The sequence below is a fragment of the Nannospalax galili genome, unplaced genomic scaffold (assembly GCF_000622305.1).
Source record: "Nannospalax galili isolate Female #2095 unplaced genomic scaffold, S.galili_v1.0 scaffold393, whole genome shotgun sequence".
Classification (NCBI taxonomy): Eukaryota; Metazoa; Chordata; class Mammalia; order Rodentia; family Spalacidae; genus Nannospalax; species Nannospalax galili.
Window position 1 is genome coordinate 639132 of NW_008333371.1, and position 19812 is coordinate 658943.

At 44.6% G+C, this 19812-nt stretch overlaps 1 protein-coding gene and 1 long non-coding RNA gene across 2 annotated transcripts; both read right to left on the reverse strand.

Annotated features, from left to right (window-relative positions):
- Positions 1 to 1995: 1995 nt before the first annotated feature.
- Glrx (glutaredoxin) lies at positions 1996 to 11579 on the reverse strand. The gene is made up of 3 exons (XM_008827975.2): positions 11279 to 11579; positions 4931 to 5061; positions 1996 to 2888 (listed from the first exon to the last, which is right to left on the reverse strand). Exons 1-2 carry the CDS (start codon positions 11483 to 11485, stop codon positions 4948 to 4950), a joined length of 321 nt encoding a protein of 106 aa, XP_008826197.1. The 5' UTR covers positions 11486 to 11579; the 3' UTR covers positions 1996 to 2888; positions 4931 to 4947.
- Positions 11580 to 15283: 3704 nt separating this feature from the next.
- Positions 15284 to 19499, reverse strand: LOC108490575. Its single transcript, XR_001872326.1, has 3 exons — positions 19374 to 19499; positions 17545 to 17689; positions 15284 to 15370 (listed from the first exon to the last, which is right to left on the reverse strand). It is a non-coding gene; the product is annotated as an uncharacterized LOC108490575 (long non-coding RNA).
- Positions 19500 to 19812: the final 313 nt, after the last annotated feature.

Below are 19812 nucleotides of genomic sequence, written 5' to 3' on the forward strand. Positions count from 1 at the left end.
CAGGTATGAGTGTAAAGCCCATTAGTTGACAAGCCCAATGCAGGCCCACAAATCTTCCAAGTGTTTTGTTATTTTTTGAGACTAGGTCTTGGTCTCACGTCTTCCAAGGCTCAGGTGGTGGTTCTTCTACTTCAGCCTCTCGGGGCATCAGCACAGGACTCTTCAGGTTTAGTGCTTTTTTTTTTTAAGGTTTTATTTTTATTTTAAGTGCATGAGTGTTTGCATGTATGTGTATGCACCACATGCGTGCTTGGAGCTTGTGGAGGCCAGTAGAGGGTGTTAGATCCCCTGGAACTAGAGTTACAGACAGTGGGTGCCATGTGGGTGCTGGGAACCAAATGCAGGTCCTCTAGAAGAGCAGCCAGTCCTCTTAATTACTGAGCCATCTCTCCAGCCCCAGTGCCTCATTCTTAAATATTTACTGCCAGAAATGTTCAATAAAGCTTTCCAGACCTTTGAGGCACTAGAGACTTCCAAATGTAAAACAGAAGCAGAATAGACAAAGACTTAGTATGCTAGAAATTTAGTTGCAAAGAGGGCTAAGTCAAGCTTTTTACCTGTATTTCTGAAACTGGCCAGAGACCTATACCCAAGTAACTACACCACAGCCTGATAAGGTCTGTGAAGAGCCTGAGTGCTGAGAATGTTCCTGGATTACAGAAGGGAGAGAGATGACTTTAAGTCAAAAGACAGGCAAATAGAAGAAAGTCCATGAAGGAGGATGGGGAAGTATAAAAGCAGAACATAAAGGAAAGACACCTCAGGAGGAAGAGACACAGGACCAAGCACAGAATGTGAAAGAAAGAAGCAAGAGGTCCACAATGGGTCAGCGGTGGTGCTTAACCTCCAGGGGAGGACTTCAAATGTTGTTCAGTGTGCAACCTGTACAACCAGCAATCCTATCTGAAGGGAATGGCTAGGGCCCACAGGAAAAAAGCCAGAGTTGGGCACGGTAGCTCATGCCTTCATTCTAACATTCTGGAGGCAGAGGCAGGTAGATCTGGGTTCAGGGCCAGTCTGGTCTACATAGCGACTTCCAGGCCAGCCAGGGCTACACAGTAAGATCCTCCTCAAAAAAAAAAAAAAAAAAAAAAAAAAAAAGGGGGAAAAAAAAAAAAAAAAAAAAAAAAAAAAGGGGGACAAAACATGAAAGGGCATCAGGCAGAAAAGTGAATATGAATGGATGGAAATAATTATTGGATCCTAAACATTATTCAGTTGGTTACAGATGACATGTTATAATTATTTTCATTTCAAAAAAGGTTAAAAGACCATGGGTTAAAGAGACACCTTAGTGGTTAAAAGTTCATATTGCTCTCGCAGAGGACCTGATTTCAGTACCCAGTACCCATATGGGACAGTTCACAACTGCCTATAACTCCAGCTCCAGGGAATCCAACACCCTCTTCTGGCCTCCACCAGCATACACTTTCACAAAGCATACAATCACAGAGACACACTCATACATATCCATAAATAAAAATAAACCTTTAAAAAGTAAAAGACAGCTGGAGAGATGGCTCAGCAGTTAGTTCGAATCCCAGCACCCACATGGCAGCTAACAACTGTAACTCCAGTTCCAGGGGATCCAACAGCCTCTTCTGTCCTCCGCGGGCATTGTAAGATACAGGTGCACTTACCTACATTCAGGCAATACACGCATACACATAAAATAAAAATAATAAAAAATTAAAAGACTATGATTTAATACAACCATTTGTATCTAATGAATGCTACTAGCACATGCCCTTATTTGTAATGGTAGAGGCATGCAAGCATAAACCTTAAGCATATTTATATGAGCAAGCACATGCATGTGAGGTCAGAGGACAACTTGTGGGAATCATTTCTTTCCTTCTACCATGTGGGTCCTGGGGAGAAAATTTCAGAAGCAGCAGCAAGCACCTTTACTTGCCGAGCCACCTAACCAACCCTACAGCTTTAAGAATGCCATCCCTTAAAGTCTTGTGAACATAGAACACAATTGGTCCAAAATCATGAGCCACCTGCAGGTACATTTTTATTAGAAAAGAAACAAGCCCTTCCCACTAGAGACCACACAAAGAACTTGCAGTTCCAGAACAGACAATTAAACATCACAGAAAGGGACTCAAGTTGTCAAACTGTGGGCAGAAGAAATTATTTAGAGAAGTGTTTCTCAAACCTGGATTCTTTTATAGACATAGTCTTGAGGGGAGGATCCTATAATTTTGCATTTCACATTTAATTTTACTGGTAGCCAAAATCAAATAAACACACAGCTATTCGGGATTTTTCTGGACATTTATCTCCACTGACTGTTGGACATGTTTGTACTGTCTGCTCTCATGCTTGCAGAGCCACAGTGAAGACCAGCCATGCTTAATTAACTTCATCCATTTCTCAAATGGGGACCGTCACAGAAATCTGCCTTCTATGAGTCCTAGGAGTTGGTAAGTTGAGAACACTGACTCAGCACAGTGATTGTCAAGGTGGGATGGGTTCAGGAGGGAGATGCATATGATTTGAAAAAAAAAACATGCACAATATCTACTGATTTCATAACACTTCATAAAGTCAAGTTCTTCAAAATCATTTCAACTGATGGGCAGTAGCAGAAAACAAACAACTGATTCATTGGGGATAATTTGGTTGAGAAATACTTGCTTAGAGGTAGAAACATGCTGGCACATGAATGGATCATAAGAAAACCAACATGGTCTGTTAACCTTCTTGGTCTCATGGCTAGAGGCAAATTGGCCCACTTTTTAATGTTGAAGGAAAAAGAAAAACAGTTGCTTTTGCTCAGAACAGTCACCAGGAAATGCTGCCATCCTTTGTGACTCCAGTCAGCTCTCGAAAGAGTCGGCATGGGGCAGGTCATCTGTTCTCAGCATGGAGTCTGCTGGCTAGGAAAGAAACAAAGAACTGGGTCTTTTTACAGTATAAATTACCCCCATTTTCCCTCCCACTACTAGAACACCCTCTTTTGACAGTTAAACACACTTGTTACTGGGTAGCCTCGGGCAGGAGTGCCAGCAAAACAAGGACAACATGGGATGATGCTACTGGGAAAGGATAATAGGCTTCCTGCGCAAGAAAATTCTAGTGCCCACACTTACCAGAGAAGGCTGGGGAAATGGCATTTCCTTTCTGCTCAATTTTAATCTCTGCCTGTACTGCTAAACCTGCTCCAGAATAGAAACCCTTTGGTACTACTAACAGGGATGGTAGTGCTTTAAAATCTAGCATGAAACCAGAAATTTAACCTGTAGGGACGGGCACGATGTTCACCTGCTGTCATGATGTATATATCGGGATTAGAAAACTTAAATTGACTGTTTTATTTCTGAAGACTCATTTCTATTTTTTTTCCAGACCTCCCTGCTTCCGTTGCTATCCTGAGTGACCACCACAAATGACACACTAATTGCCAAAAAGATAAATTTTTAATCTGCAAGCCGTACAGCCCCTTATAGAACGTTTTGGTTAAAGAACCATTACTCTCTCCTTTGACTAAAGAAAACACTTGAGTCTTTCTGTATATGAGTCAGTGGAACCAGCTGTGTAGAAGCACTGACTTGCTCTAAGTGCGGGAGGAGAGGTTGTTAATCAGACCACACAATGGCACCCAGGTGTTAATGGTAGCACTGAAGGCCCATTAAGGGAAAGCTGTTGCCTTTAAGCCAGAACAACAAAATTCACTACTGGGTGGAGACATGCTATTGCCTCCTTTTAAAAGAGTTAACCCAGTTGGCCAGTCAGTCACCTGGCTACAGGACCACCTCTCAGGAAGGTAGGTCCACCCTAAATCATGCTAAAGCGATAGGAGGAATAATTGTCCCTTTAAAAAGATGTTCTTTTCCTTTCCAGGATTCCGTCTCCTAGTTCAGTCTCTTAGGGACACAGCCACAGGCATGCAGGTTTGTTAGTTTGCCTGACTTTTCCTTTTCTTCTATCTTTTCTAAGCTTGCTTTCCATAACGCTTTGGGCTTCACTCTTTCTCTGAAGTTCCCTGCCATGTGCCGCTTGTCCACCATGTGGCTGACACCCGTGCCATTTTAATTCAACCATCATGGCTTTTTTCTGTCTCTTCTTCATTCTCCTCCTCTGGGCAGCTGCCAACATTTCCAACTTGCCTGCTCTGGGATTTTTTCTTTTGAACGCTAATAAAATTTCTCTCCAGCTTCCTTTTGAATCTATTCTTAAATTCTTTTATTAAGGAGACTAGGAACCCCAAGAGGGAACCCCAATTTCCCTGATATCAGCAGGTACTTTTGAAACAGCTCATTTCCCCATGATTTTCCACTGGACCAAAGTTAGGTTACTGATTTAAACTTTGTTTTTGCGTTTGAGAAGGCAATTAGACTGCTGTATGAATATACTAAAGGAAAACAAACTTACCTTGATTTCACACTGCAGTTAGAATAAATCCAAACCACTTCTCATGGCCCCTGCACTGTGGTCCCTGCCCACATTTCTTCCTCCTTGTTGCCCATATCTCAGTCTGACCTTACTTTGTTTATTCCTTGAACATGCCTTGCTTGCTGTCTAGAGCTCCCTACTTCATCTTTACGTAGCTGTCTCCTTGTCAGTCAGCTCCTTCTCTGTCACACGCAGTGCCATTTGCTCTCACCTCGTATGTTCCATTGAATTATTCTATTTGCTTCAGGAATTACTTGTTTGTGCTCTATCTCTGCAGGCTACAAGTTTCATGCCATCTTTTTGTGCATTATGTTCTGTGTATGTTTTTGTGTATCTCAGTATTGTGTTCAGGGCATTAAATTTGTTAAATGAAGGCTCATTAAAATAATTTTTCCCATTGATAAAATTCATTAATAAGTAGAGTCACGATTCCTCAAATCACTGCCTACCCAGAATGTCCTCCTACAGTATAATAGAATAGGGCAGCAGAATGCCACTGTCTCTCATTATTCCCGGCCGGCCTCACCTGCCATTCCCTTGTCTTTACTGCAGAGCTCCAATCTGCTTCAGTCGATTCAGTAGCTCCCCATTCTGTTGCAAGGTGACTAGATCATTGCATCCACCTATACACTCTTTACCAATGAAGACCCGAGGAACCTGCAGGAACAAGTCAGGACAGTTAATGAACTTCAGAGTATAATCCTCCCCAAATTCCCATGATGCTATGCTTTTCAAATCACTTTACAATCTTCTTCTGAAGTCTTCTAAAAGAGTGTCTAAGAGTAAAATTATTCATTAAAATATGTTATTAGAACCTAGGGTTGAAACGTAATGGCACAGCACTCGCTGACCATGTTCAAAACCTAGGTTGAATCCTTAGCACAGCACGGCGGGTATGGGAAGTTGTTAAGACAAAATATTTTTCAGACTGAGTAAGCTGGGCATGTGATTGTCTAACTTATCAAAGCAATTACAATTTTTTTCACTTTGTACAGACATATGTCAGGGAGAGAATTCTGATTGGTATAGCCAGACCACCTAGGCTATATTCTGACTTCCCTGAAGTTGGGATTATTACCTGAAACCTTAAGCATGACTTTAGCAGTCAGGAGGAGGGTTTGTTTCCTGGAAATTATTTGTAGGTCCAGGTTTATTAAATATGGCCTGTTATTAAAATGCAGATGATCTATCCTCAACCAGGAGGCAGTGTTGTGTGTTTGAGTCTCTTTTAAGAATTTTTTTAAAATTTAATTTTATGTATATGACTATTTTGCCTGCACGTAAGTGTACCCATGCATGCAATACCCGTGGCATCCAGAAGAGGATACTGGATACCCTGGAACTGGAGTTACAGACAGTTGTTAGCCACCATGTGGGTGCTAGGATCCCAACCCAGGTCCTCTAAAGAGCAGCCAGTGCTCTTAACCACTGAACCATCTTTCCAGCCCCTTGAGTCTCATTTAATCCCTGGTCCATGGTAAAATGCCTGACTACAACAGCTCTGGGATCAAGGATATCATCTGTTTTAGCTTCACAGATTAGTGGGTGGGTGGCCCAAAGGAAGCCAGACTGACATGGACATTGTACTTGCTGAGTGGAGTTCCATGACTCTGTTCCAGGTATTTTCTAAACCAGAGATATATCATATGAAGGCTGTCTAATAGTGAAGAACTTGCTCCAACTTAAGTCATCTGAGTGACTGGGAGGCCATTAACTCTCTCCTAGACCACTGTGGTGGTCTGAATGAGAATGTTCCCCATAGGCTCCAAGTATTTGGACATTTTGTCCCCAGATGGTGTTGGTGTTTTGGGAAGTTTTAGGAGGTGCAGCCTTGCTGGAAGAAGGCTTTGAGAGTTCTTAAGCCTTGCCAGGTTTCCAGTAGCTCTCTGCTTCCTGTGGCTGCTTGAAGGTGTGACTGACTTTCTGCTCCGGTCCTCTCTGCTGCCATGCCTCTCTTGTCATAATGGATTCTAACCCTCTGAACCATAAACCAAATAAACTCTTCTTTCTATAAGCAACCTTGGTCATGGTGTTTTATTACAGCAGCAGAGTAGTAGTTAATACAGTACTTAGGGGACTGGAGCGGGGAAAGACAGAACAAAGAGTATTTTTCCTCAAAGCATCTTATTTTCCTCAGAAGGTATAAAACTTCAAGTGAATTATTTCAAAAATGAGAAGGATAAGAAAAAAATTGAATTACTGTAGATAAATTCTGGTAGCATCATTTATAGAGAGAGGGGTCCAGCAAGAACTGGGTTTTAAAAATAAAAAGGCTGATAACTAAACCAAAATCGTGTGCCACACAGCCAGCCAAACTCTGTAAGCTATTTCCTTTGCCTGAGAACTAGAAGAAGCTCACAGGACCCCTTTCGGGTGAGTCTACCTGGTAATGTATTCAATTCCAGGTGAAGCTGCTGTTCTGTGGGGGAGGGGGTGGATGGTCGGGGGGTGGCTGTGTAAGAGGCTTTGTAAAGGGACGTGCCAGCACCACAACATTGCTTCTATCCACTGGAAGGAGAAAAGCTGCAGAGAGAGGAGGCAAGAAGCCTAAAGTCTCTCCAGAATCCTGGCCATTGTTTCAGAGAAAACACAGCTCCCCCAGCAGAGATGTGAGAGGGGGCTGGTTCGGCTTCTGTCTTTGCAGAAGCACTTGGCTGCAGTTAGTTGTGGTGAGTAAACGGAACAGAACCCTAACATCATTCTACTGTATAGGTCTGTTGAAGGTAATGACTTGAATCAAAGTCATCTGAGCTTTAAACAAGGAAGTCATGTATTTATTCTTGAACATGTGTATTTTCTTTTCAAGTTAAAAAAAATTAATGTGTATGACTGTTTTGCTTGCATGTATGTAAGCTCACCTGTGTCATGCAATGCCTGTGGTCAGAAGAGGGTGCTGGATTTCTTAGAACTCTCTGTTAAGGATGGTTGTTAGCTAGCATGTGGACACTGGGAACTGAACCTGGGTCCTCTCTAGAAATAGCCAGTGCTCTTAACTGCTGAGCCATCTCTCTAGCCTCCACCCTTTAAATGTGGGTTCCAGGTATCTAAACTCCTGTCCTCAAGCTTGTAAGACAAATGTTTTATCCACCTTCTTAGCCCCTCCCATCTCTACTTTCTGACCATTTCTGGCCAGGGTTTGAGCTGATGCCACTGACAAAAATAAAGCAACTGAGGGCTAGAAACCCTCAGCCCTGTAGCTGCTGCCAGCTTGAGACAGGCCCTGAAATGGAGTCTGTAGACACTGTCTAGCAAAACTGGACTGCCTGAGAGCCAAAAGATTTCTTGTTCCCCCACCACCCTAAGTCTGGGCACCAACAAAACTTCAATCACACAGTTAAACAGCTCTCCTGAGGAGTACCAAACTACAGGCTGTGTGAGTAACCTGGGCTCCAGAGGTGATGGAGCAGGAAACAGGACTGCTTCGGAAGGAAGAGGAAACATCCTTTGTCACTCAAACCTCTGGCCCATCCCTCTCCCGGGAGGAAACTGTGTCCAGAGGAGGAAGAATTGTCACCATAAAGTTTGGTAACACTGGGTCTGTTCTCCAGGAAGGTGTTTTCCCAGCATTCTCTGCACTCTAGGGTTCCTCAGATGCAGCTACTCAGAACTGTTTCTCAACACACTCCCCTTCCTCTGTCACAGCCACTGACTGTCATGCTTGCCTGAGTACTGCTATGCCCTGGGAATGTCTCTCAGCATCAACCCTCCTACAATCTCTTGTTCCTGAGCCATCCAGAATGACCTTTCCTTAACCTCAGTGAGGCCCTGATGGTTCTATTGAAAACTGTGCCTGTTCCCTACCTCCAATTTCCTATTTAATTTTCTTCATAACCCGGCACCGTCACCTCCTAGTATACTATTTATTGTATTGTTGTCTCCCTCACAAGAATGCAGGATAGAAACCTGTGGGAATGACTTTTATATTACGGACATGCTCTCAACCACTCAGCCATCTCTCCAGCATGTCAGAGAGAAATTATCTTTAAAATTTCTTTTTAGGGACTGGAGGGTTGGTTCAGCAGTTAAGAGTACTGGCTGTTCTTGCAGAGGACCTAGGTTTGATTCACAGCACCTACATGGAGGCTAACAACTGTCTGTAACTCCAGTTCTAGGGGAATTCAACATTCTCTTCTGACCTCTGTGGGCATTGTACAACACGGATACACTTACATACATGCAGGCAATACACTCATTCATATAAAATAAAGATAATAAAATATTTTAAAAAAATTTTAGAGCCCAAGAGACAGCTCAATACATAGCATTAGGACCTACATTCAGATCCCAACACCCATGTAAATGCCAGGCATGGTGGTATACAGCACTGGGGGTAGGGGGGCAGAGACAGGAGGATCCCAGGGGCTCATTGGCCAGTCTATCTGAAAATGGCAAGATCCAGGTTTAGTGAGACTCTGTCGCTACACACTGGTGAACACAACTACATATATGTGCATGCACATATATATGGCACACACACCAAAAAAAGGTATTTTAAATTTTAAACTTAAAAGGTCACTACAAAATGTTGCTTAGCTGGGAACTTTAATCCTAGTACTCATGAGGCAGAGGCAGGCAGATCTCGGCCAGCCTGGTCTATGAGTTCCAGACCAGCTGGGGCTACAGGGAGACTCTGTCTCAAAAAACCAGACCCAAACAAACAGCCCCCCCCCCCGCCTCATACATTATACATATTGCTGCTTTACAAATCAATGGAAACATTTGTTAAAATGAAGAAATTTGCTTTTTCTGCTGTAGAACAGGGGCTAATGAGCTAAAAGCAGTGTTTAATTTTGTTGCAAACTGGAATCATTTAGGAATCTTTCACACTTTTTATGGCTGGCTGGCACCCAGCTCTGCTGTTGTGAGGTAGTCTGGATTATGACCTGGCCTTGGGATTGTTTACAAAGCTCTCATGGTGATTCTGTTGGCCAGCAAGTCTGGGAACCCCTGACTGAGAACCCAGGGCAGGAGACAGAGCAAGGGCCAGCCTGCAGGAGTGTCACCGTGTGCTCTCCTTTCAGGATCTGTGCAGGGACGCCACAAGCCACTCTATTTTTGTCTCTGCTCTAAGACCTCATGTTACAGCAGTAAGATAACACACTTAGCCTTTTTCCAAGAGAGAGAGGAGAGGGAGGGAGGGAGGAAGGGAGAGAGAGAGAGAGATAGAGAATGAATTTCCAGTGTTTTATACCCAGAACCCAGAGAAAGCCCTGTGAGTCACACTAAAGTTGAAGTAGGAAATACGTCCTGAACAGGAACTTAGGTGAGCTGGTGGGCTAACCCCCCTGTCAAGAGAGGAAATATCTAAAGAGACACTTGCACCCCTCCCTTTGGCTATCAGACTATCAAAACAAGGGACCTCAAAGAACTTCCCCAGGAATGCCACGTGGGGGGAGTAGAAGGCTGAAGGCCAGGTACAGAAACAGAGGAGGAACTTAGCTTCCAGGAAGTGATTTCACACAGTTCTGACAACACATTGGACCACCTTGCAGGACCAATTGGAGCTCAGACAATGTGCCAATAATGGGCGGGGCCTCAGCTTGGCCAGGACAGCAAACTGCCCTATTTAAACCTAAGCCTCAGGCCGGGGAGATGGTTCAACTGGTAAAGTGCTTAGCATGAGGACCTTAGTTTGACAGCCTAGAATCCATATAAAAAGCTGTGTGCAAATCCCAATGTTGGGGAGGCTGAGTTAGGAAGATCCCTGGGGCTTTCTGGTCAGCCAGTCTAGTCCAATCTGTGAGCTCCAGATTCTGTGCCAGCCTGTCTCAAAAAAATAAGGTTGAAAGCCATTGAAAAAGACACCCGAGGTCGACCTCTGGCCTCCATGTACACATACATGCGTATGCGTGGGTGCACACACACACACAAACACACACGAAACCAAAAAAAAAAAAAAAACCCAAAACCCTAAACTTCATGGACTTGGGAGTAATCGGATCTGTTTATTTGTTCATCTTCCCAGTGGGGTCACATTAAATAAAAGTTCTTTGTCTGTTTTTCACTATCACTTGGTCTTTTAATTGGTGTATTAAAGACAGGTGGCTAAGGTTCTTGGCTTGTTCTAGGTGTGGACCAAAAATCCTCCAGTAATAGTGGGATAAGCGCACCCTTCCAGCACCAGAATCTAGACATTCCACTGGGAGCCCAGGCACTAAGAAAGTCCTTTCTGAGAGAAGAGAGGGGTTCTAAGAGGGGCCCACAGTGCCTTTGTAGAACAGGGGACTTTGAGGTGTCCCACTCTAATTTTGCAACTGGGGTTCTTGAGAGTCTCAGGCAGCAACAGAAAGTCACTGTGATAGCCAGGCTTGAATAACAGCAGTCCTCAAAGCATCCCATAATTAAGGTAGAACAAAGGGTAAATAATGAAACAGGATTTTTCCAGTGGGTGGAGCTAGATAGGAATGGGCAAACTAGGTTATGAATAGTCTAAAGAAAAATGAAATGATCCTGGCAAACCCCACTGAGACACATGAAAACAGAAGGAAGTACATGTATGTAACTGCCGCGTTCCATAACAAATGCTGCAAGATCTCACCAGGCCCTGAAGCCACCTCCTGCCTTGCTGCTGAACACTGTCAGTTCCTAACAGTACTTAAAGCCTCTACATGAACAGTTGGCAACCAGAGGCCCAGCGGCCAGGCCCCTGAGCCAGCGGCACACATCAGCCAAGGTCCCTTCTCCTCCTCCCAGGCAACCTTACTGCCCATTCAAGTGATTGGTGTCTTTCCCCCGGGCCCCTCCCCCACACCCTGAAAAGCCCTCTGGTTATCTTGAAGGACAGAGCCCTGGCTGTGTTCTTGAAAAGGCACAGACATGTGCACAGCTCTGAAAGAAACAGCAAGCCGGGAGGCTTTCCTTTGGACACACTCACCGTTCTAGCGCCTGTGAGCTCTTCTAAATAATTTTGAATCTCGTCTGTATCATCGCTGGTTGTGATATCCACGAACTCCAGAAGCCCTTGTTTGAAGGGCAGTTGACTGAGGAGCTCTTGGGTCTTTCTGCAGTAGGGGCAGGTGGGCTTGATGAACACGACCACCTTCCCCGGGTGGATTTTGCTGTTCACAAACCCCTGAGCCATGTTGACCGGCTACCCCTTCCCCAGGAGGAATCCTCAGTTGAAAATACTGCTGGGGATGTAAAACGCGGCTCGGGCAGCAGGCTCTCATTTAATAAGGAACCTCCTTGGAGGAGGAGTTAGACGGTAGCATGCTTGACTTTTAAAGGGACAGCTCCAATGTTAATTTATTCCGGTATGACTCACCAGTAGTCTGGGCCCGGCCTAGGAATGCACACTTGCTGCTTAATCAGTATTAGTTATAGGCAGGCTGTCTTTGTGTATTTCCTGCCATCCAGAGTGCCTGCCCTATGGTGGAGAGCAGAGCTAAGTCACCCCCTAGGGCAGCATAGACTACACAGACCAGTTTCTGGGAGGGAGGCAGGAGCCTCTGAGAGTAAATTCTTTTTATTTTCCCCCTCCTGGAGACATAGTTGTTTTGTTTTTTAAATGTAAACACAATTATTCAAGAAAACTAAAGCTCTGGCTACTCTTCAGAGGAAGTGGAGTTGAAATGGTGACTGTGCCCTAAAGGGGCTGCACCCAGAGTGCTTTGTTTGGTGATGAATGGACTTGGTTCTTGGCATGTAAAAATATGGAAAATTCACAAAACCATTTTGATTTTAACTTCTTTGGGTAGTGGAGTGGACAACGCTGATGCCATACTGAGCAGTCATCCCCTTAGGACAAGGCAGATTGTGACTCTAGTATATCAGAGGCCCTAGCTGGTAGGCACTGTGTTTGAGACACCTGCCTTACTCCATAAGCCTTAGGAGTTGGTGACCTTTGAACATTCAGCAACGAAGCAAATTCCCATATGATCCCTAACCTCTGTATAGAATAAGGGCCTTTTCTTGCCTGACTTGTGAGCCTCTGTTTACAGTGAGCCAAGTAGCTTGACAACCCAGCTACCCATTCACCTCAAGTGTTGCCAGACAGGAGGCAGGAGCCTGAGGATTAGAAAATCTTTTGCTTCTTCCTTGGGTGCGTGTTCTCCTTTCTCATGCCAGTTCAGCCCCTTCCAGTGTGCGCTGAGTTAGATAAGCAAATCAAAGGAAAACCACCTGGAAGACTAAATCATCTCTTTCCCTAAGAAGTTTTACTCAGAAACCAGAGTATCTTTAAGGGGGCAAGGCCAGGGCCAGGGGCTGGAGGCCACTGCTTTCACGTTGGAAGTTCTTAACCACACCATGACAGGGAGAAGGGAAGAAAACTGACTCTCAGAGCAGCTTTTTCTGTGAATCTCATCACTTTTTCCTAAATTAAATGGAAAACTGATGGCCAAATGGGCAGATTCTGGGCCCCAGAAGTAGCTCAGAGAGAGATCTTGTCAACAACTAAGTTGTAGCAGGGCTTCAAGGCTGAGGCAACTAGTCCATGTCAAGGATTGACTGAGACTTCCCAACCCATAGCTTCACACATTCAGAACAAGCTTAAGGGTGGAGTCTGTGTCCTCTTCCTTTTCTTCACCTTAGCCTCCTGTGGCCAGCCCCTCCCAGAGGCTTGAGACACAGGTGTCTGCAGGGCCATGGCTGTTCTCATGACCATGGGACATCTGTACATTGTGGTGGCTGTTCCCTTAAAGTCTTTCTCTCCTGAGCATCTACTGTGGTCTTCCCTTCCCTGCAACACCCTTGTACTCAGACTTTGACTGCTCCATTCTCTCCCATCTAGAGGACCACCACACCATTTCCTGCATTTCTTCCCTCTACGCTTTCCTGAAATCTGATGTTGACCACCTGTGCTTTCCTCTCCACCTCTTCTTTCCTCATCTCCTTGCAGTCTGACCGCCTTATCAACTTTTGCTGAAACACCTCAGCATTGCTTAATCATCCTACAGCCTGGTGCCCTGATCAGCCTAACCCAGAAGTCTGGAGTGTGAATTCAGCAGGTGGGGAACCGGTAGGAACCTCTCGAGGGCCTGTCTGCCAAGCGTCACCTGGGGCTTGGGTTCTCACACTACCCCTGACTCCAAACTTCCTACAGCAGCTCTATGTCCCTTGTTTTCACTGTTTGATTTGGAAGCTGCCAGACTTACCTGAAGTGTTGTAAGGATCAACAGCAGGACACACAGGTACTCTATGGTCTGTCCCACAACTCAGCTGAGACTAATATCTGAAGCCAGGGGACAAATGGCTTAAGGCACAAGCTGAGAAGGGTATTTTTGTGAAACCCAGGGTGAGGCATGGAGACAAAGAGATCTGAAGGCAAAGGGAGGGCGTGTTCTGTTTCTCAGAAAACTCTGGCTTCAGAAAAATTTGATGACAGGAGCCTATGCTGTGTTGGCGTGCAGGCTTGTAGAGTTGGCAATGCAGAGCAGCAGAGCAGCAGAGACCACGGGCATCCCATGGGGAGTTGCAGTGGGGGCTGCAGTGAGGCCTGTCCTTGGGATCTGTGTATATGTAGGAGCAGATGTGTACTCCCCTAGGGCACATGTGAGCCACCTTAGGCACTTCCTGGGAAGTGAGGGCACTTTTCAGGAGGGAGGTTGCTGTGGTGTGGTATGCAGATGTTTGGCAGCAAGCTAGCGCTCTATGGGAAGTAAATATGTGCTATTGCTATGACTGTGAGGGCTGCAAAATCTGGCTACAAATGAATGCTTCTCAGTTCTCCAGCACTTGGCAGGACTGATTTTGATCCCTGTCCCCATCTGGATACCCTCTTCTTCCCAATGTCAACCACAGCAGGGTGTCTTTATTCTTCTTGTACATGTAGATATTCTGTCTTAGCCTCTTTAGGATTTCATCTCCTCACATGGTATATCCTGGGGCTTGCTCACCATGTGCAGTTCCAGCTATCACTTTTTGGCTGATTGGTACTATATTTGTTTTTCTTGTTTAGGTCTCTCTTCCAAGCCTCGGGAATGCATTGGCTGCTGAGAAGATTCACCTGGAGCTTCCAGCCTCTCAGCCTTGGTGAGTGCTGGAGTTGCTTGCTCTTTCCTATTCCTGCTTATACTCCTTCAAGTACTGTTGTCCATCCTGTAGCCAGGACAGAAGCCCAGAGACATCTGTACTGTCCCTTCTGACATGAGCAGGCCCTCCCAGGTTTGCATGTTAGGCCTCACCTGAGTACTAGTGCATGCCTGCTCTTGCTGGTACAGCCCTCCTAGTGCCTGGGTTTTCTCGTTTCACTTCTGCCCTGGCCTCACAGCCCACCCCATGCTGCTTCAGGCCAACCTCTAGAAATGCTGGGCTCGAGAGATGGCTCAGCATTTAAGAGTGCATACTTTTGCTCTGGACCTGGGTTCAGTTCCTAGTACTCATGTTGGGCAGTTCACTACCACCTGTAACTCCAGTTCCAGGGAATCTGACACCCTTCTCTGGCCTCTGTGGTGCACATACATGCACTCAGGCACACACACACACACACACACACACACACACACACACAAACACATTTTTAATCTTTAAAAAGAAAGAAATCCAAGAGTTATGTTCCGTCTTAAAAAACCTTCCAGCTTCTCCAGATTCCCTGGCAAGATTGTGGCTCTACGTAAGTCCTTCCCGTGTCCTTTGCCTGCTCTTGCCTTTCCCCCAATTTCCCTTCTCCCCAGCTCCCTGGACTCTGAGCCATTTCCACACTTCTATCACTTGTACCTTCACTGCATATGCTATGCCTCCCTCATTCTCATGCCAAAGATGCCCTGTTTGCTAATACTTTGCAGCTAACTCCTCCTGGACCTCCTGTCCAGACTGTGAGTTTGCTCCGCTCCTCTGGGAAATACCCAAATCACACACCTCTTTCTCATTAGATTGAATGCCTCCCCAGCTGAGCTCATACAAGAAGCTGTGCCGACTCATCATCACATGCCGCTGTTTTCTTTAATGTATTTTCTGTGATCCATTCCATAGAGTTAATGCCTTAGGAACAGGGTAGGGGGGCATTCATCTCTGTAAGCTCAGAGCCCTACAAATAAGCAGATGTACACAGATCCTTAGCTGACTACCCATCAACTCATCCAGTGAACATTTATTAAGCAACTGCTTTGAGCCAGAAACAGATCCTCATGGTCCCAGTCCTTAGGAATTTGTAGAAAAGTGCAGGACACAGACATGGCCATGGACACAGATGTTATTAAGTGTTCTAGGTGGTAGAACAGAGCTATATAAGGACATCAAATAAAGGAGGCTAGTTACCTGAAAGATGGTTAGGGCAAGAACCCATAACAAAAGAGAGCTATATATGATTATTTTAAGGATGGGTTTAAATGCTTAACTGTAAGCCTGTATTTCCCAGACTGTTAGTAAATGCAATTTGATCACAGAAGAGCTGTAAGGAGTGACAGGAATACTTTGGGGCAGGCAAAACTTATAAAGTCCCTCCAAGTTCACACTGGAACCAGTCTGCTTTCAGAAGGCTGAACTGGTGCAAAGGGCACCCCAGAGGCTGGAGGGCAGCCGTTGTTCTGACTTCCTTATCTCAGCTGCCCTTGGCCCTTAGGTGTGGTGTAGGTAGCAGGTGCATAAACATGTTATCAGGCACAGAAAGTCTGGTTTAGGGTTGTGTTCTGTTTTCAGAATCTGCTATGTGGACTGCTCTCTGGTCCTCCCTAGTTTTGACTGCAGAAGACCGTTAACTATGACTCCAAAAGTCTTTCTGGGCAAACCATTTCCTTACCTTCTATTTGGTTGCAGGGTGCTGAATTCAGTAAGAGCAATAGCTACCCACTTACTGTGTACTGACCATGTGCTAGACTTAAGTCTAAGAGCTTTATACAAATAATTTCTAATCCTCACAGTAGCTTTGAAAGGTAGACACTTGGATCCCAAACTGACTGAAAAAGGAATGGTCCCTGACTTGGAAGACATGAAATTCAACTAAGGTCAAGAATATCAGCTGTTTCCAAACAGGCTCTACTAATATTTAGACAGTTTCTCTTGCCCCAATTTCTAAGATTCACATTCAGTAGACATGGGGTTGTAGTTACCAGTCCTGGTGACCTAGAGGTCCCTGGGTCCAGCTGTGGTTTCCTGTCTCCTCCTAAGTTCAAGACTCTTCTGTCTGGTCTAAGTGTTTCTGCATACTTCCTGCTTTACTGTTGCTACTGAGTTCTTGGGAGGGAACAGCTCCTAACAGGATCATGCCAGGGAAACTAAACTAAGCATTTCTTAAGTAGGAATTCCTTTATGAGGGACACCAACAGAGAAGAAGGATATTGTTTCTTTCCTCCAGCAGCATGTGGTGTGATGTAGGCTATCCCACATCCGTCTGCTTACCACTGACATGCAAGATGGTGGTACAGAGATCCTCATCCTAAAAGATCATCTTGCCTGGGAGGCTGATTTAGGAATGATTTATGTAAAGGACAGTGATAACAGGCTGGTGGGTACCTTCCCACAGGTCAGGGTTTTTGGTCAAGTGATGCACATCTGCTCCTAATCACTGAGTTACAACAATGTTCAGTTCTACAAATCTCAAGAACAAGCATCATTATTTCCCCAGGCTATTCTTATCACTGATTAGTTTTCCCACCTGCAGCTTGTGGCATTGCACAACAGGTAGACTAGAAGGGAGCTGTACCCTCAAAACTTCTTGCTGATCACAAAACTCACAGTAATGAGAGCAAATAAAATTCACACAACTATTGTGAAAGACAGGGGTCAAGGAAACTCAAGTAGGGAGTAGTATGAGATATGGTCTCTGTGCTCTGGTTCAGCTCCTGTCTCTTTTGAGATGCATCTGTTGGGGATAAGGAGTGTTAATGACTCCTTTGGTCTATAATTTGGATTCCTGCTTGTAATTTTTTTTCAGGGGAGGGGAGCAGATAAATTCTAACTTCAGAATAACATCTGAACAAGCAAATTTGACACCTCAACTCTTGTAGCTATAGCCACAAATCAGACTTATTAGTTAGGGCATTTCTGGTATGAAGTTACAGTGCCCCAATTAAACTCAGTTTTAACTAGAGGGGTTCATTTTTTTCAAGTATGATGAAGTTCAGGGGTAAAGAGTTGGCTTGGAGGTTGAGAAGTCCTAGGGCTCTGGGCTAATCTCTAAGATTCTCTTAGTACTCCCTCCTGACTACAAGTTGACTCCAACCAAGCTACAGATTTGGTCTTCACACACCTATGTTCACATACCTGTGTTCAGTAGTGGGCAGCAGAAAGGGTACAGTCAGGCATTCCCCATCACATGATTTCTCTCAGCAGACTTCCCTTTCACATCTTGAATGGGAACTGGGTCCACCCCAGGATCAGTTTCTGTTCCCTAAACATATTTCTGTACCTGGAAATTTTAAGGAGTCCCATCAGAGTTGCCACATGCTATTAGGGAATTCAAGGCTTCCTCGAGGTTGTTAGTCTCTTTAACAAAAGAATTTAAGAATGGACTCCAAAGAAAACGCAAGGACAGTTTTATTAGAGTTTAAAATGAAAAATTCTGAAACAGGCAAGTTGTAAATCTCAGCAACTGCCCAGAGGTAGAAGATGGAGAAGAGAAGGAAAAATGGATGCCAACATGGATGTCAGTCATGTGTTGACTTTACAGAAAGAGTGAGCTTTACAGAAAGAGTAAAGCTCAAAGTGTCAGGCAAAGCATGCTTAGAACAGATATAAAAGAAAAGTTAGGCTTTCCTGAGTGATTCAGAAAATCAGGAAGACTTATAGAGATGCATGTCTACAGCTCTGGAAATAACTGCACTAGAAGACAGGAATTCTGGGAAGGAAAAGTACATTGTCTCATTAAAGGAATAATTATTCCTCCTATCTCTTTAGCATGGCTTAAGGTGGACCTGACTTCCTGAGGGGTAGTCATTGGCCAGGTGATTGTCCAGCCCAAATAGATTAACTCTTAAGGAAAGAGACAATGGGATGTCTCCACCTACAGGTAGATTCCATTCTCTTTTTATTAAATGTAATATTTGTATTAATTCTTTGATCATTTCAAACAGTCATACTATGTATTTTTATCATATTTACTCCCCCAGTCCTCCCTCTAACCCTTCCCAGATCCATTCCCACCTTCATACCCACTCCCAACTTCTCCCAACTTCTTTTTTTTTTTTTAAATAACCCACCCAGTTCAATTTGTGTTACCCACATACACATAGATCTAGTCCCATCCACTGGAGAATTGTGGACCTTTCAGGAGTCATATCTTTAAAGAAAACTGACTCTCCCTCCAACAGAAGCCATCAACTCATGGGCCTCTCCCCTATCCATGCCTGAATGCAGACTAGCTTGATCTGGTGCAGGTATGGTACAGGCAACCACAGCTGCTGTGTGTTCATGAGTACAGTGATTCTGCAATGTCCAGAAGATAGTTTTTGGCTTTCACACTCTTTCTGCCCCCTGATCACAATGGTCCCTGAGCCTTGGGACCAAGGGATATAGATGTCCCATTTGTGGCTGAGCACTCCATAGACATTTATTCTCTGTACTTTGACCAATTGTGAGTTTCTGCATTAACCTCCATCTGCTGTACAAAGAAACTTCTCTGATGACTGAGAGCTGCTCTGTAGATTCCATCTTTTCTGTAATATTACCTTAATGTTCTAGGTCATAGAAGAGGAAAAAATGGCTGGCTGATAATCAGCTGTACACAAATCTCTGATTTTATTGTCTACTGCCCACCTTCACCATCAAGGGTCAGCGATGATGTATGCTTCCCAAGATAACTTTATCAGAAACAAAGGGGTTTCCACATTAAAAAAAAAAAACCTTAACTCAGGGTGCTTTGGCCTATAAAAGTCAGAAATACTAGTTTAAAGTGTCTTAAATAATATTTCCAACACAAAGAATAAAAGTCCACAATAGCTGTTTTAAAAGCCAGCACTATCCATTGGCTTCAGCCCTTTCCCTGGGGTTTCCTGTTCCTCAGCCTGGTGGTGGTACACCTAGTCTCTGAGAACAGCAATGCCCAGAGGAAACAAGAAAGGACTGTTCTGAAATTATCCCACAGCAAAGCTTACCTTGAGTTGTTGGTTTGAATTGCTTCACAAGCTCATTCCTGTACGAAAGACTAGCAAAAGAAACGGAACGCCTACCCCCTTTGAAGAAAATGGTCTGCCCCTGGAGTGGACATAGCTTCAACTTCTCCAAAAGGAAGGAAGAGGGGATGAACATAAACGAATTCCAGAGCAAACAGGAACTCCTTAAGAAGGAAGAAAGGGAACATGGATGTGGGAGGCAACCAATAGCATTCCATGTGTCTACCGCTGAGAATTTTTTTTCTGGGGCACTACCATTAGGAATCTGGCTGAGTCAAACAAAATTTAAAAAACAAAACAAACACTGAAATAAAGGCAGAGAATCCTGCTGTTGAGTGCCTTGCCATTTGTAGAAATCTGTAAGAAAACAGACTGGGGAAGGATACTGCCCAAGACTTCCGGGGGGGGGGGGGGGGGGGGG